This window comes from Ylistrum balloti, unplaced genomic scaffold (assembly GCF_031769215.1).
Source record: "Ylistrum balloti isolate Yb309-2 unplaced genomic scaffold, AGI_CSIRO_Ybal_v1 Utg369724, whole genome shotgun sequence".
In the NCBI taxonomy this organism is placed as follows: domain Eukaryota; kingdom Metazoa; phylum Mollusca; class Bivalvia; order Pectinida; family Pectinidae; genus Ylistrum; species Ylistrum balloti.
This window is the reverse complement of record NW_026781942.1, coordinates 558,445-576,897: the sequence shown is the minus strand read 5'-3', so window position 1 is coordinate 576,897 and position 18,453 is coordinate 558,445. Positions and strand designations below refer to the sequence as shown.

The 18,453-nt window shown below is 36.3% G+C and overlaps 1 protein-coding gene across 1 annotated transcript in view; it reads right to left on the bottom strand.

The window, feature by feature from the left end:
* LOC132565563 (uncharacterized) overlaps positions 1–18,453 on the bottom strand; it is an 88,771-nt gene that overhangs the window by 18,553 nt on the left and 51,765 nt on the right. The window contains exons 3-5 of the mRNA XM_060230211.1: positions 14,935–15,027; positions 11,887–12,077; positions 9,248–9,400 (exon numbers count right to left, since the gene is read on the bottom strand). Of these exons, the coding sequence (XP_060086194.1) occupies positions 9,248–9,400; positions 11,887–12,077; positions 14,935–15,027 (437 nt within the window). The remainder of the gene's footprint in view (positions 1–9,247; positions 9,401–11,886; positions 12,078–14,934; positions 15,028–18,453) is intronic.

Sequence of the window (18,453 nt, the reverse complement as noted above, 5' to 3'; positions counted from 1 at the left end):
ACACTTTTTGTTGAGAACACTGTTTTTTGTGTGTATAGACAGACTGTTGTGGAGACTAATTAAGAGAATATAAATATTTAAATCTGACATCTCTACTTACACCAGCATCAGTTGCCTCTGATCACATGATTGAGCAATCGACCAATAAACAGTTGGCTGTGGATGCTGGCTTTGGACGATGGCTGGCACTGGGTACAATTAGATAAAGTCTAGGTTGAAGCCGAGTGGTGTGATTACAACTTCCAATCAATATGTACACTGTACCTAACTACTCAAAACAATTTTTGAGGTTTCTGCTTTTTGTTTTTAAAATTTTTATGTAAAAGATCTTCACAATAATGAAAATGTTCTGAACAAAGAAGAATGGCTACATATTCCTGATAAAACATAAAAAAAATCACTCTTTCACTCAGAAATTTGCAGTAAACACATATCAACTATGTGGACATTTTGCTCATCACATTGGTGGGTTTGTGCAATTTTTTGTTTTATCAAAAAAATGATGGATATGGGTATGATTTTAGACGGAGACTCCTTCCTAACGCATCACAGCTTCCTACTATCATTGTCACAACTTTACTTGGAGACTGCATAGCCATGAAATCCTGTGTGGCTGTTTATATGTGCGTAGAGCTACACAAAAGCCACTGTGTACAGTACAACTATTTCTCTATACTTTAACTGATCACAATTAATACCAGCCAGGCTGATGATGGACAGACAGACAGGGGTGTATTTCATGTGGACAAAACAAACACAACATGGACAGCAAGCTTTAGTGAACTCTAGCTTCAATAGATACAAGCTTTCATTTTCTTTAATCTTTTCCTTTTTCTGTCAGTATGGGGAATGACAAAACTATGTTTCCATGTAAGTCCTGTCATGGTGCTGGTTTACAGGTAACAGGAAAGGCACAACACTGTGGGAAAGATTACAAATTCTACAGGTAATTTACTTGTGACAGGTAGAAAACAGGAAGACAAGCTGACTTAAGGATTGACAAGGGGTTATTATTGCAGTAAGATTTGGCTGTGTAGACTAACATTAAACCTGATCTGATTACACCACATGGCTGATAGAAGGTGGGAATTAAATGTTTGTCAAGGAAAACTGTCACTCTCTCTCAATTGTCCCCATCTCTCCTTCGCTGTGATTCCTGTTTAAATGTTCTATGTACATGTAAATGTGTGTAAGCTTTCACTGTAATTTAACAGTAACACTCTGTCAAAACTTCATCCACTTCTGATGAAATTTTCTACGAGGGTTGTGCAGTGCATGTTACTTTCCTGTTTGGTGAACAGCAGGCCATGGAATGCATTATATCTAAGTAGACGGTAAAATCTACATCCAAAATCATTTCCAAGTTTAACAAGGACACACAGATTCCAGTTATCTGTCAACTTTTCTCTTATAAAATCTGTCTATAATGTATCAACTTCAGGCACCTGTCAACATGATGTCCACTTCTGATGTTTGTCAATAAGATATCTTCTTCCTTCACATTTGTCAATATGTCCATTTCTTATGTGCTATACATACCATTAATTGTGAAAAATAGGAAATCTTTTGTGTTATATACAATGTTATTTCTAATGCCAATAACAGCAAGTTGAAGTACAAATGATGGATTGGTATTACTCTCTATCATATGAATCACTGATGGTTCTGTAAATCATTATACCGCAATAGCACATCACTGATATCAAATATTTATCATATTTCTACAAAATCCAAACTAAAAACTAGATAATGGCAGCATTATCAAGGTAAAAAAGGGACAGTTATAAGTGTCAAACCATTTACAAGGACAGAAGAAAAGTGATCAGTGACACACCACTTACCAGGATGAAAGGGACAGTGATCAGTGACACACCAGGACAGAAGGGACATTGATCAGTGACACACCAGGACAGAAGAGACAGTGATCAGTGACACACCAATTACCAGGATGGAAGGGACAGTGATCAGTGACACACCACTTACCAGGACAGAAGGGACAGTGATCAGTGACACACCAGGACAGAAGGGACATTGATCAGTGACACACCAGGACAGAAGAGACGGTAATCAGTGACACACCACTTACCAGGACGGAAGGGACAGTGATCAGTAGTGACACACCAGGACAGAAGGGACAGTGATCAGTGACACACCACTCACCAGGACAGAAGGGACAGTGATCAGTGACACACCAGGACAGAAGGGACAGTGATCAGTGACACACCACTCACCAGGACAGAAGGGACAGTGATCAGTGACACACCAGGACAGAAGGGACAGTGACACACCACAGTGACACACCACTCACCAGGACAGAAGGGACAGTGATCAGTGACACACCACTCACCAGGACAGAAGGGACAGTGATCAGTGACACACCACTCACCAGGACAGAAGGGACAGTGATCAGTGACACACCAGGACAGAAGGGACAGTGATTAGTGACACACCAGGACAGAAGGGACAGTGATCAGTGACACACCACTCACCAGGACAGAAGGGACAGTGATCAGTGACACAACAGGACAGAAGAGACAGTGATCAGTGACACACCACTTACCAGGACAGAAGGGACAGTGATCAGTGACACACCAGGACAGAAGGGACAGTGATCAGTGACACACCACTCACCAGGACAGAAGGGACAGTGATCAAAGACATACCAGGACAGAAGAGACAGTGATCAGTGACACACCACTTACCAGGACAGAAGGGACAGTGATCAGTGACACACCAGGACAGAAGGGACAGTGATCAGTGACACACCAGAACAGAAGGGACAGTGATCAGTGACACACCAGGACAGAAGGGACAGTGATCAGTGACACACCACTCACCAGGACGGAAGGGACAGTGATCAGTGACACACCAGAACAGAAGGGACAGTGATCAGTGACACACCAGGACAGAAGGGACAGTGATCAGTGACACACCACTCACCAGGACGGAAGGGACAGTGATCAGTGACACACCAGGACAGAAGGGACAGTGATCAGTGACACACCACTCACCAGGACAGAAGGGACAGAAGGGACAGCGATCAGTGACACACCACTCACCAGGACAGAAGGGACAGTGATCAGTGACACACCACTCACCAGGACAGAAGGGACAGTGATCAGTGACACACCAGGACAGAAGGGACAGTGATCAGTGACACACCACTCACCAGGACAGAAGGGACAGTGATCAGTGACACACCACTCACCAGGACAGAAGGGACAGTGATCAGTGACACACCACTTACCAGGACAGAAGGGACAGTGATCAGTGACAGTACTTTGCATAGAAACTGAAGTTGTGTTTAAGGACAAAGGGATGCAGAGATTACGGATACTGGGCCTGTGAATCTGACTGGATAAATGATAGCATTTCCTGCATCAATCTTATTAAGTAGAGCTGAAGCCTGCCAGGGATAACACCCTACAGGGATTATGCAGATTGGACACCAGGGCAATATCAGTTAGCTGTGTGTTGATGATGCATATATCTCAATTGCTTCCAATGTCAATAACATTTTCAGGTTGACACTATACAGACATGTGATACTTCATAATAAACACCTGTGTCATCTCTTATAATAAACACATGTTTCATCTCTCATAATAAACACCTGTGTCACCTCTCATAATAAACACCTGTGTCATCTATCATAACAAACACCTGTGTCATCTCTCATAATAAACACCTGTGTCATCTCTCATAATAAACACCTGTGTCATCTCTCATAATAAACACCTGTGTCATCTATCATAACAAACACCTGTGTCATCTCTCATAATAAACACCTGTGTCATCTCTCATAATAAACACCTGTGTCATCTCTCATAATAAACACCTGTGTCATCTCTCATAATAAACACCTGTGTCATCTCTCATAATAAACACCTGTGTCATCTATCATAACAAACACCTGTGTCATCTCTCATAATAAACACCTGTGTCATCTCTCATAATAAACACCTGTGTCATCTCTCATAATAAACACCTGTGTCATCTCTCATAAAATAACACCTGTGTCATCTCTCATAATAAACATCAGAGTCATCTCTCAGAATAAACACTGGAGTCATCTCCCTGAAAAAACATCTGTGTCCTCTCTCATAATAAGCACCTGTGTCATTTCTCATAATAAACACCTGTGTCATCTCTCATAATAAACACCTGTGTCATCTCTCATAATAAACACTTGTGTCATCTCTCATAACAAACACCAGTGCCATCTCTCAGAATAAACATGTGTCTTTTCTCATGATAAACACCTGTGTTAATTCTCAGAATAAACACCTGTGTCATCTCTCAGAATAAACACTGGAGTCATCTCCCTGAAAAAACATCTGTGTCATCTCTCATAATAATCACCTGTGTCATCTCTCATAATAAACACCTGTGTCCTCTCTCATATAATTAACACCTGTGTCATCTCTCATAATAAACACCTGTGTCCTCTCTCATAATAAACACCTGTGTCAATTCTCATAATAAACACCTGTGTCATCTCTCAGAATAAACACTGAAGTCATCTCCCAGAAAAAAACACCTGTGTCATCTCTCATAATAAACACCTGTGTCCTCTCTCATAATAAACACCTGTGTCAATTCTCATAATAAACACCTGTGTCATCTCTCATAATAAACACCTGTGTCAATTCTCATAATAAACACCTGTGTCCTCTCTCATAATAAACACCAGTGTCATCTCTCATAATAATCACCTGTGTCATCTCTCATAATAAACACCTGTGTCCTCTCTCATATAATTAACACCTGTGTCATCTCTCATAAAAAACACCTGTGTCATATTTCATAATAAACATCAGAGTCATCTCTCATAAAAAACACCTGTGTCATATTTCATAATAAACATCAGAGTCATCTCTCAGAATAAACACTGGAGTCATCTCCCAGAAAAAACACCTGTGTCATCTCTCATAATAAACACCTGTGTCAATTCTCATAATAAACACCTGTGTCCTCTCTCATAATAAACACCTGTGTCATCTCTCATAATAATCACCTGTGTCAATTCTCATAATAAACACCTGTGTCATCTCTCATAATAAACACCTGTGCCATCTCTCATAATAAACACCTGTGTCATCTCTCATAATAAACACCTGTGTCAATTCTCATAATAAACACCTGTGTCCTCTCTCATAATAAACACCTGTGTCATTTCTCATAATAAACACCTGTGTCATCTCTCATAATAAACACCTGTGTCATCTCTCATAATAAACACCTGTGTCATCTCTCATAATAAACACCTCTGTCATCTCTCATAATAAACACCTGTGTCAATTCTCATAATAAACACCTGTGTCCTCTCTCATAATAAACACCAGTGTCATCTCTCATAATAAACACCTGTGTCCTCTCTCATATAATTAACACCTGTCTCATCTCTCATGATAAACACCTCTGTCATCTCTCATAATAAACACCTGTGTCAATTATCATAATAAACACCTGTGTCCTCTCTCATAATAAACACCAGTGTCATCTCTCATAATAATCACCTGTGTCATCTCTCATAATAAACACCTGTGTCCTCTCTCATATAATTAACACCTGTGTCATCTCTCATAAAAAACACCTGTGTCATATTTCATAATAAACATCAGAGTCATCTCTCAGAATAAACACTGGAGTCATCTCCCAGAAAAAACACCTGTGTCATCTCTCATAATAAACACCTGTGTCATTTCTCATAATAAACACCTATGTCATCTCTCATAATAAACACCTGTGTCATCTCTCATAATAAACACCTGTGTCATCTCTCATAATAAACACCTATGTCATCTCTCATAATAAACATGTGTCATCTCTCTTGATAAACACCTATGTCATCTCTCATAATAAACATGTGTCATCTCTCTTGATAAACATCTGTGTCATCTCTCATAATAAACACCTGTGTCATCTCTCAAAATAAACACTGGAGTCATCTCTCATAATAAACACCTGTGCCATCTCTCATAATCAACACCTGTGTCATCTCTCATAATAAACACCTGTGTCATTTATCATAATAAACACCTGTGTCATCTCTCATAATAAACACCAGTGTCATCTCTCAGAATAAACACTGGATTCATCTCCCAGAAAAAACACCTGTGTCATATCTCATAATAAACACCTGTGCCATCTCTCATAATAAACACCTGTGTCATATTTCATAATAAACATCAGAGTCATCTCTCAGAATAAACACTTGTGTCATCTCTCAGAATAAACACCTTTGTCATCTAATAGAATAAACATAAGTCATCTTTCATAATAAACACATGTGTCATCTTTCATAATAAACACATGTCATCTCTCATAATAAACACCTGTGTCATCTCTCATAATAAACACCTGTGTCATATTTCATAATAAACACCTGTGTCATCTCTCATAATAACCACCTGTGTCATCTCTCATAACAAACACCTGTGGCATCTCTCATTATAAACACGTGTCTTTTATCATTAGAAACTCTTGTTTCTTTTACCATTATAAACATGTTTGTCTTTTATCATTATAAACACTTTTTTTATCATTATAAACACTTGTGTCTTCTTTCATTATAAACACTTGTTTCTTTCATCTTTAAAAACACATGTGTCTTCTACCATTATATACACTAGTGTCCTTTCCAATTTTAAACAGCTCTGTAAACACCTGTTGAGCCTCTCTCTTTATAAACAGTATGTTATCTCCCATTTTAACCGTTGTGCCATCTGGCATTATAAACACCTGTGTGAACACCTGTATAATCTCTCATTATAAAAAGTTCCATGCTGAGTCTATCATTCTTAGTCTACAATATCTAAGTTATTCATCCTTATGTTGAATTTTCCAAATGAAATCTGGGTGAATAACAATTGTGTTATCTAATCAACATCAGAAAAGTTGATGAAAAAAACATCAGTCACATAATTTGACAATTTCGCTCTATGCTACAGTGACGGAGATGGGAATCTCAAGGCAGTAATGAGAAACTCACCAAACATTCACATAGCCTAATGAAGACAATATATTGGGTCCCAAGTTGTGATTAATACTCTGGTCCATACCTCACTTAAAGCATTGGATTTGCTAGGTAAGACCCCATTTAGCACTCATCAACGCCAATCTGCACCACTGTAAATGACTTTTCTCCTATCCAGGGTATAAAAATCAAATTTGTGCCACTGCTAACCTGTAATTGATAGCTATATGCGTGAAATGAGCACATGGCAATTTAAAATTATTCACTTTAGCAAACCTGACAGAATTCCAGTTAATCAATTTAATTAAAACAATGAAATTAATTCATTGATAAAATGACAGGTACGGTGAGAGGAAACAAGAAAATCTGATCCAATGTTCTCATTATCAATTATTTCCTCATTGTAAAATAAACGCAGTTCCTAAGGGAAATTTCATACCAGTAACATACAATTCTCAAACAAGAGGCCAATGGGGCTTGTATCACACACATGACTTTGTTTGTTTAATCCAAATTATATTGATTTCTCACTTGGGTCCAACCCCTCTGTCAACAGAGAGTCATCAGAACCATTTATTCAAAAGTCTCCTTTACCCAAGAATGCTTCAGATCAAATTTAAACAGAATCCTGATATTCCTACTAAATAGGATTTAAAAGAATTTGCTCTATTTCCCACATTGGGCCTCATAACTGATGACCCAGTGGGTCAAGACCAATCATTGATACAAGAGTGATTCCCCTACACCCAAGGATGCTTCAGACCACATAGGGACAAAATCTAATCATTCCTAGAAAAGGAGTAGGATTTCAAAACAATCTGACCTATTTCCCCCATACATACCTTTAAAAGGCACTTATGGCCTGTGTGATTACCTCTTATAACTTCTAATGATAATTTCTAAATGTCATCATAGATATCTCTGTTTTCTGATTTATATTTTATTCCAACATATTCGTGAGATTATTTGTGTATACAAATCTCAATATCTCTTTATATCTTTTATAACACCAAATTTTATAACCTTGTCATCTTCCAAACAATAATATGAATTAATATTCAATGGTCAATTAGACACCTGAAAGTAATCTTAATACACCCAGTTGTGACAGCAGCCACAGTGGTACCTGATGGAAGTGGTTATTCATCACTACTAATCAACACCCAACTTTCCTCTATCTAAATAATGTCTGTAACCAATACCAATCTGCAAGGGTTTGATGGTTTTTGTATTCTATATTTTCTATAGCTATCAGTATGAAGAGTTCCCTTACATCACAGATTTGTTTGTATAATATGCACAGACCGGAGTGATAGTGGCTATGATGGGGATGTGGAGCACTTTTATTACACACAAGGGCTACATAACCCTTATCTGACAATAGTTTTGTTACAATTATATTTGACATATACAGACATATGGAATTACTGTCACCATAACATGCACTTTTTCCTTACAATATAAAACCGTAGGGGGAACTCTTGTTTTACACAGGAATCTTTTATTAACATATGACATAGAACCTTTCAGCACTAAGAACATGTCTCTAAACATTCTGCTAGCTTTCAAAGGCTAACACGTAAAACCTGTACAGCAGCTGAACGACATCTATTAAGGCATAAATGCACCTGTTTCAATATAAATCAGACCATTATTCAACTCATATGGTGATCTCCAACCCTAAAATATGAACTATTTTGATGCACAGTCAAAGAGTAGTGAATCCATTTGGAAATTGAGATGCTAGAATGCTGTCTCAAATTAGTTGTCAGTTTTCTATAGATAAGAAACACCTTGAAACTCTGAAACACAATCTCATATCAGGTGTCGACATAAATCAACTCCACATATAATATCAAAATATCTTCAGCAATTACATCCCTTGAGAAATATCTCTGAACAAGTTTTCTATAAATAGTAACTTGACCTTGGTGTTGGAGTAGTTGACCTTTGCATGAAGTTCTGTTAAAATCTTTTTTAAAAGAGATGAATTAGCTATCCCAATGACACCTGATTCAGGATTCAGTATGTCAGGACAGCAGGCAACATTACATACAGACACTCTGGATGTGGATAGCATTCATTTGACACCCATGCAATGAGAGAAGGTTAAAACATACAGGAAATATCTTATTTCTGTCTCTCTTTAACTCCTCTGACCACCATTTACCACTCCTCCAATTCAGCTATCTGGTCTTGGCAACAAAAACACTTCAGTAGATACACTGATGCACACCAGTTAATGAAAAAAAAATTGCTAGTACTTACTAAATGAGTTGTTGCCTGCAGTGTTAAATGTGTGGGAGATTCTGCCATACACCTCTCTCCCTTCTGCCTTTAATCTGAGTGAACCAGGTGTAAGTAGATCATCAAAAGACCACTCCATCAGCATCTCAGACACATCCAACGATGATGGAATCTCTGGGCAAGAAATTCAAAGTTGAAATATGAAAGAAATGAAAAATTTATATAACACATCACTTCACATATACAACCTTTTTAATTCTTGTGTCAGTGAAAGTGGTTAAAGGTTGCTAAGACTAAAATATCACAAGAGATCACAGAAGGATATCTGCACATACACCATGACATACATTTTAGGGGTTATTATGATCTAACCACAACTTCATTTCTTCCTAACTCAGTTTTGTTCCTATGGCTTGAAATATTCAATAAGAAGAAATTAAGACCTTTAATGTTTGAAAGTGCATGATCCCAAAGTGTTTTCTGACACAGTGATAACAATCTTTAACGATCAAAAATCAGCCAATTTGTAATTCTGATCTGTCTCTAAACAAAATTAGGCATAGAAAACAAGGTATATATGCATAAAAGTAACTAAAGATAATCCATAACTTCTTAAAAGGAAATTCAGCCAGGTAAAGTACCTGTTAACAAGGCACTGTCAGAGACCAGTCATGCTCCTCGAATGGGACAAAATTTAAGTATGAAAAATAACAAAGGGTAATAATAACTTCTAAATTATCAAAAAGAGAGACATGGTTCTAGTGCACTGCACCTCCCCTTGTTGAGATCTATCTACCAATGACGTTTTATGTTGATACCTCTTATAGTTTTTGTGGTATGCTCCGGAAAAAAATTATGAGGGACGGACAAAGCCGTGATTAAATGCACTCCCTTCAGAGAGCATGAAAAAGAAATGTCATCTTCAAGTACATGTAATTATTTACCCAAATAACATAAAAACAGTGATATGTTGATACTGCTTGAAACAAGAATATCAGATGAAAATCCTCACTAATTTTTTTACTACCATAAATAGATCAATACTGGCATAGAAATAGAGATGTGTTTGTGGAAACAGAAACTCACCCCATATGCCCAACACTGCAAATCTCTATAAATATACAACTTTCCTGAAAATCAGTCATACTCGGGACAAATTCCCAACATCAGATAAATCATTAGTGAAAGTCTTCCTAATGTTGTACACATTTGGTAATATATTCTGAAAACTCTGAAAACTGTAGCTATGACTTAGCATCATCGTTATAAAGCTAACATTCTAGTAATAAAAAACAGTCACTGCCAGTCGTACACCAAATTATTATCATTTTTGTGGTAAACATTTTTGATTTGTATGAAAAGAGGTCAATGAATTATTGAATTGAAGACCAGGCTATTTAAATGCAATTTGAACTGACTAGAGAGATATGACCACCGTTCAATCAAGGTATTGTAAAATCAATTTTGGGGAGAATTTTTTCCCAATTAATTGATACAATTCCACATGTCATCTTCCATGTTACAAAATCATCAATTATGTAGCCGTTTTAGGATGAATCTGAAATGTCCCATTTTTAGATTCTGGTCGATGCCTGGTAGAATCCTACATATTGATTAACCATATCAGTGTATCAATGTGATCATAAAAGATTGTTACTAGTGACTCCACATTACTGATGGCTGAAACTGTATATTACCTGTTACATCATGTTGTATTATCATATAACAAACTGCAATCCATGACAATCTGAACATACCAGCAACATCAAGTAATTTCAAACATCAGCCAATCCAGTAACAGTTGGATGTGGAAAGCATTTTGGGAAATAATTCTATATCTAATTAGAATTTCACAACTTAAATATAAAATGTTTTAATCTGATTGCATACTTTGAGCAATTAAATATTAATTTAAAAATTAAAAATAAACTGGGATTTATATTCAATTATCTGGTATAAAAAAAGGTTTAATTGCCATTTGGAAAATATAACTTGATAGATATTTTTATCTACCATCAAGTTTGATACACCAATGGCAGAAAACAGCTACACATCAAGGCTGTGTAGATAGGAAGGACATGTTTTATAATTATTGGCTAAAGGAGCATGATACCCTTGACGAAATTTATACATGGAAATCATGAAAGGGACATAACTCATTAATTTAGAACAACATCATCTAATATACGTAGACCTCAAGTTTATAATCAACTTGTGCATGGTATCATAATTAATGAGTACCATTTACTCAAGACAAACACATGAATCCACAAGATTCAGACCCCATACCCCTACCTCACCACTACCATATATTTAACATCTCTCTATTCTCATTTTTTAACTTATTGTATTTGTTTCTTAAGGTTAAATTTATTCAAAGCATTCAAATCTTCTGAAGCTCATTTGCCGCAGCAGTAGATTATTTCACAAAAAATATCTGCAATCTTGTCATATGCCAGTAATTAAGTCTGTGATTTTTTTTATTTGAATGTCTCCCAGGATTCAAAGTCCAGGATTGGCTAATTCTTAACAACTTCATCGTCAACTGTAATCAGTGTTTCCAGCAAAGTTTGAAAATGCTGTCTTCGTTTCTTGCATGTCTGAGAAGTCACATGAGAAATGATGGCAGTCACACTTTTTTCGATTAAAGGAAAACTTACCATCAGATATATTAACAAAGCTGGCCAAATTTGTCACTACTTCAATCACAACAGGCCTGCCAGTGACCACCCAGGGGGTATCCATGGTGACAGAGATATTGACGATGTAAGGCCCTGATGATCGGAACACGCTCCATGACACATTTGTCTGCCCACAATGTAAGGGCAGATAACTGTGTTCTGTCCTATTCCTAGAGGGAGAATAAAAGGCCAAATTAATTTATTGATCCTGTCTGGGCACTTAGTGCTCCATGTTTAGACTAATGTGAGGAAGTTGACCCACCATTGATCAGATGTTCTTGGTTAATAGAATATCCAAAAACAGAAAATGGCCTGCTTATCATTATACAACCACCTAAGGGAAAATTCAAAACTCCAAACAACATCTCCAAAGTTTCCTCTGAAAAACAGTAAATTTGCTGTTAAAATTTCCATCTAGCACACTATGGTGATTAAACTTTGAAATCAAAGCAAGAATTGGTAGAAGGAAAAAGTAATGTTTTGCCTAAAATAGGGCTTGCGCTTGAACTATTAATCTTTTGTTCTCTAAACTGATGCCAGACCACTAAAGTAAAGGGAAAAATTCAAACAGTTAAAGCTGATAAGATGACATGAACTAACTCAGTTTTATACTTATCCCTTCTGCAACCTCCTTTACCTTATGATATGCAAGGTCAACAAAGCTGTATCTGTAATAGAATATTGTAATGAAATCTGCCCAATCTATATGGCTCCCATTAGTGACTTCCACTTCTCAAGTGAAATTAAAAAAAAAAAATAGAACTCAGAATGCCGATGCTCTCATGCATTGTTGTCAAAAAAGATCTTAAATTTTGACTGATGACCACTTAGTGTAATAAAAGGCCCATGGGGCCTGTATCATTCACCTAAGGAAATTCATTCACTTAACAAAGAATGTCAAAAATGAAAAACAATTACTGAAATAATTTCCCTCTTGGGCCCTTGCCATAGGATAAAATTGAAGTCAGATCCACTGTTTATACAAAATTAAGTCCCTTTCTCCAAGGAATGATTCGGTCCAAACTTGGACTATATCCTCGTATAGAAGAGGAATTTTAAAGGATTTGCTCTATTTCCCTTATTGTGCCCTCCCACTTTCCATACAAAAAATGATTCCCTTTAATATAAGCATGTTTCAGACCAAAACTGAATCAAATCCAGGCACGTATTCCTACAGAAAAAAGGATTTTAAAAAATTTGCCAAATTTCACCTATTGGTCCCCATCCCTCCAATCTCTGCAAACCCAGGGGGCTGAGACCAACCATTTATCAAAACTAATTCCGCTTCTCCCAAGGATACTTCTGACCAAATTTTATCAAAACATTTTAGTCGTTCATGACTTCTGGAGATTTTTAGGAAAAAAATTGACAGATCGCAGAGCGCCATGGTTTGATATAAGCTCACCAGTCCTTTGAACCAGGTGAGTTAATAATGTGTAGATCTTTATTTTAAGATAAAACTGGATAAATATCCACCAAACCTGTTTTGAGATAGGACATGGATTGGGAATGAGACAATAAAACAGGATAGACAGGATGGACAGACAAGGATGACACCATCACTATGCTCCCTTCCAACCCCTCACCACATCCAAAATAAAATTGCAGCAACACTAAAAACTATATCTCCTACAGCCTTAAACTAAATTGTCTGTGACCAATATACACCAGGTTCATCTCTGACAACTTACATCATTATTAATCATAAGTACATACTGACAAATACTAAACACGAGGAAGTACCTCGACCAATGTGTAGGACGGTTCATGGCCAGCAGTGCAAACAAGTAGGTACATTGACTAATGAATACATCAGATAAGATTTGCATATTGGGCTTTTTTTTCTTAAAAATTGTTTCAAAATTTTAATAACTTAAAGTACCTATTTGGAGAGCCATATGACTACAGGACAATCAATATGAAGTCTAAGGTAATGTTTCTAGCAGTTATTTACCTTACTTTGGACATGCAGCCTCATTCATAGTGAAACTACGAACAAATTATCGTCACCATGTGTTTTTATGTATATTACCACATGCTGAAGAGATACAAAGCTATATCAAACTGTGGCTGGAAGAATTCTTTCCAGGAATCTTAAAAAGTGTTTTTCGTTATTGAATACTTGATCAGCTACCTGGTAAGTCAATACCTACATACGACTAAATCTTATATGAGGCGTTTAGATGGTAGCTAACATTAAAGAAACCCAAGTAATTTCCTCCAAATTAGGTCACATAATGGGACTGCCATGGCAACACGCCGATCCTAAATCAGGATTGGAGTACGTTTGAATTTGTTTTTCAGATTGGAAAACAAATTTGAATTGGTTCTAACAACGACAGGGAATTGGCATTCGTCTTTCTTTGATGTGCACATACATGGTGTGCATTGTTGGTGCGTCATTGTCCTATGGCCCAATACCAATTGGAGGTCACTATCAAATGGAAACTCTTCCCGAGAGTTTGCATGAAGGTAGTAAAGGATTGGTCGATTTGTCTGTCTGGTAGAGAGAAACCTATCACTCAACACCACCAGACATTCGGCTTGAAACCCTAGCCTGACAATGGTAACAACGGCACTAAGTTCCAGTGGAGCTGGTTTTATCTCTACAAACACATTGTAGCAGTGTTGATTTTCTTCAACATGATGCAATTAATCAAACCAATATAGGAACATCAACACTTTTATGATTTTCTTTACTTCTGTATGACAATATCGCTTCAAGGCACATTGGATTCAATTAGTGACATTTGTGAAAAATAGCTTTCCTTTTCTTTTTTTTAACCTTTGCCAATGACAATAATATGTATTCAACAATAAACAGTGCGTAGCATTGTATCAGCACAACCAAAGTCAATTTTCTCATTCCAGTATTACCATATATTCTCAAATCATCATTTTCAATCAATATTTTTTTTGTTTTTGATAGATTAAAAAAATCTGCATATCTTTAATTACTGTTATTTACTGATGGATTTCTGCTTTTATTTTTGTTGTTCTTATAGTCACATGTTTATGTAAACTTACTCAGATAGACAGAAATCGTTGTTAAGCATTCTAAGGTCATCCTTGTTACTATGGCAATGGCATCGATCTTCCTGTATTGCAGCAAATTCAAACCTGAAAGAAACACAAAACAAAAAAATCAGTAAGTGTGGTATTTTAACCAGTTTTCACGAAAGGGATGAAAAATTGCCAATCATCTGGACTGGTGAAAATATTTTTCTGCCAGACCAGAAAAAAATCTGCCAGACCGATAAATAAACACCAATATTCTCCAAAAAAAGACCAAGAATATTTAACTTTATTCATGCAACACAATCATACAAAGATACATTTCTGCTTGCATATTAATATTGCCCCATAAAGGAAGCATGCTGGTGTGGTGTGGACTTTTGGTGATCCGTAATTGTTAACATGCGGAAATTGTTAGTACCTTTAACAAAAGTGTTTCTGGTGTCACAGCCCTACACACTTTACTTAACATTTTATTTTGTTCTGTGTCATACTCTAGTCAATCTCTTTCGGTCTTCCAACTTTCTTGAAACGAGCGTGGTGGTCTTTTAGATTCATATTCTTTGGCTTTTTGTTTTTTTTTCACTTTCTGTTTGTTTTCGTTTCTGGCCAGGTTTTGCATCTTCATAATACCTTAGAAACGACATAACACTTGTAATAACAATATGTTAATACATTACATGATGTTCAAAAGCCGAAATGTATTGAAAATGTTTCCAATAATCAAAATTTTCTTCTTGTTTTCATCAGGGAACTTTGCTAACAGCATTTACAAATCGGCTATGATACAAGCAAATTGATTGGATAGGCTGGCATTGTTTAACCAATCAAAAACGTCGATACATTACAAAGTTATTAGATTAGAAACTCGGCTCTTTCGTACAAAAAACGCCGGCGAAAATGGATATTTGTGCAAAAAAAACTTGCCGGTCGACCGGACCGATGACTTGACAAAAGTGCCAGACTGGAGGGAATTTTGCCGGACATGACCGGCGGTCCGACGCCTTTCGCAAAGACTATTTAAACTATTACAATTGATAATAAGTATTGAAATAAAGATCATTATAATAATCTAATGTTTTTTAACAGAAATTGTATAACAATCTTCATGAATAAATTTTAATTAGGCACTCTTGTTGACCTGGATGGTTATATGTATCTTTCTATGCCAAAAAAAAAAAGACCCTGGGAAAATCCCAAATGGTTGTGTAGGTAACTCCATACCTTTCACTGTGCAATTTAGGAATCAAATCCTGTGCGCCAAAGTAGTGCATAATTCACTTGGCCACTTAGCCATGCAATATCTATTAATCAAAACCTCAAACTAGATTTCCATCCTCATTAATTTATTATTACATGGTTGACAAATCTTCAAAATTCCTCATCCTTCTTCCAAAATAATTGAAGATTTAACTCACAATATCTGATTTCATTAGCCTGATATGGGAAGTTAGTAATATACAAATTTTGCAAAAAAAATTTTTTTCTGATATGATACACTTCTGCCTACAGACTAGTTCCCAAAATATGACATACACATAATAAGTAATTAAATTTGAATGTTATTTTATTTTACAACAATCATGAAACCAGCTATCAGCTTATATTAACCATTCTTCTTGCCCTGGCTGCAAGAGAGATGTCTTACTGTTGAAGGAAAACTTGTGTGGTTAGGCAGGTGACCCCCAAATCCTTGGAAATCTTGGTGAAGGGCAAGTTTGTTACCATTGCACTAACCATCACCCTATGACCATTCTTGTATCAGAACCAGAACCTTCAATAACTGCCTGAGGTCTTTCAGCAATTTCAGAAATATTTTCATAACTCTATGCTAAGAGCTCTTTTTTTTTATTTATTTATGGCCTTGATCCATAGCCATCCTGAATGTCTTCCATACTGGTGATGGGTCTCGGTATCAGAATTCATTCTGGAAGAATAGCATTAATGAAATTTTCAAGATAGCACACATGTATCATAACAGTCATCTTCAAACACACAAGAATCTTGATTTTGTTACCACATTATTAACCATGTCCTATACTCATTCATGGAGGCCAATCTCTGTTATCCATGTAGATGGATTACCAATAGGAAGATTTTCCAGAATGACATTTAAGTTTAGACAATATGTTGACTAGGGAAATCATTAGTGAAAGGCTGTATCAAAACCTTGTGAAAATCTTATATCAATATATATCGTCCAGTACCAACTTTTATCCTCCAATTGGCACTGCCATATTGTTGGACTACACCTGCGTCACATGTATATTTTTGCTGTATTTGGCAGTATATTGTTGGACTACACCTGCGTCATATGTATATTTTTGCTGTATTTGGCAGTGACAGCAGACAGTTGTGTTTTAGTATGCATGTTACTTTGACAGATTTACTTCATGAAGTTACTTAAACATTACCTTAAGAAAAATAAATAGTTTGAAATAAGCAATTTTACACTGTAATGAACAAGTTTATCTATGAAAATTCAGAGTCGCCGTCATATCTGTTGAAGTTTGGAACTATATTTCCGATCGGAGTAATTGATTTGGCTCACAAAACCAGATAAAATTCAGTGCAATGTCACTCTCTCGTAACAAGATTGAACAACACAACTCAAGAGTTTAGTCTGATTTTCAATCAGTGTTGAAGGACAGACCAAGTGACTTGCCAAAGGCTCGCCATTTTTGTCTTTCTTCATCTTATACAGCTTATATTTTGAAATATCGACTATGTATTCTCTTAAACTTCCCAATCAGAAGGAGCAACATCTAAAAAGATTTTTGCTTTGGGGCTTTGGCAGACATCTTGAAATTGGCATTGGGTTCAGTTGATGACCCAGTATACTGCCTAAACTCAACTTTTCATTTCATGTCAATAACATCATCGCAGATAAAACAAATTCTAAATAGTCTTACTTAAGTCGCTTAAAAGATATAACATTGTGAAAAAGTACAATCAAGAAAAATAAAGCCAAATCACAAAGCTCTAAATTGACGAATGTGGACATTCCACTTAGAGCGTCAGGCATTAAGTTGTGGCTCTGTATTGCCTAAGCCTGCCATCAGAAAGCATACAAGTTTATTTTATGTAGCTCTTTGCTTTCAAATTGCCTCTACAGCAGTGTAAAGCTACTGATATTATATAATCTGCCTATCGACAATCGACAGTAAATTTACTTAATCTTATCCTGAAGTTACTGAAGATATCTCTGATTCTTGTTTTACTGGCTGATATATAGGGCAGTTAAACATTTTAATACGACAGATATGAACGCCAAATATCAAATTTAAGACTCCAAAATGTCTCAAAGAAAATTAATGACAATAAAGTTGTCATAGGTTTCATAGATAATGAAATCTTTGATATAAACATAGAGAAATAGATTAGACAACCTCTAATTAAACCTAGATAACAAGGCAACATAACCTCACTTCAAACCTCAACAAGCTCTTGCAAAACATTAACTTCAACATGTTACAGCCCCCAGACAAACATCGATAACTAGGGGTTATAGTCTCTAATCAAGCATTGAAA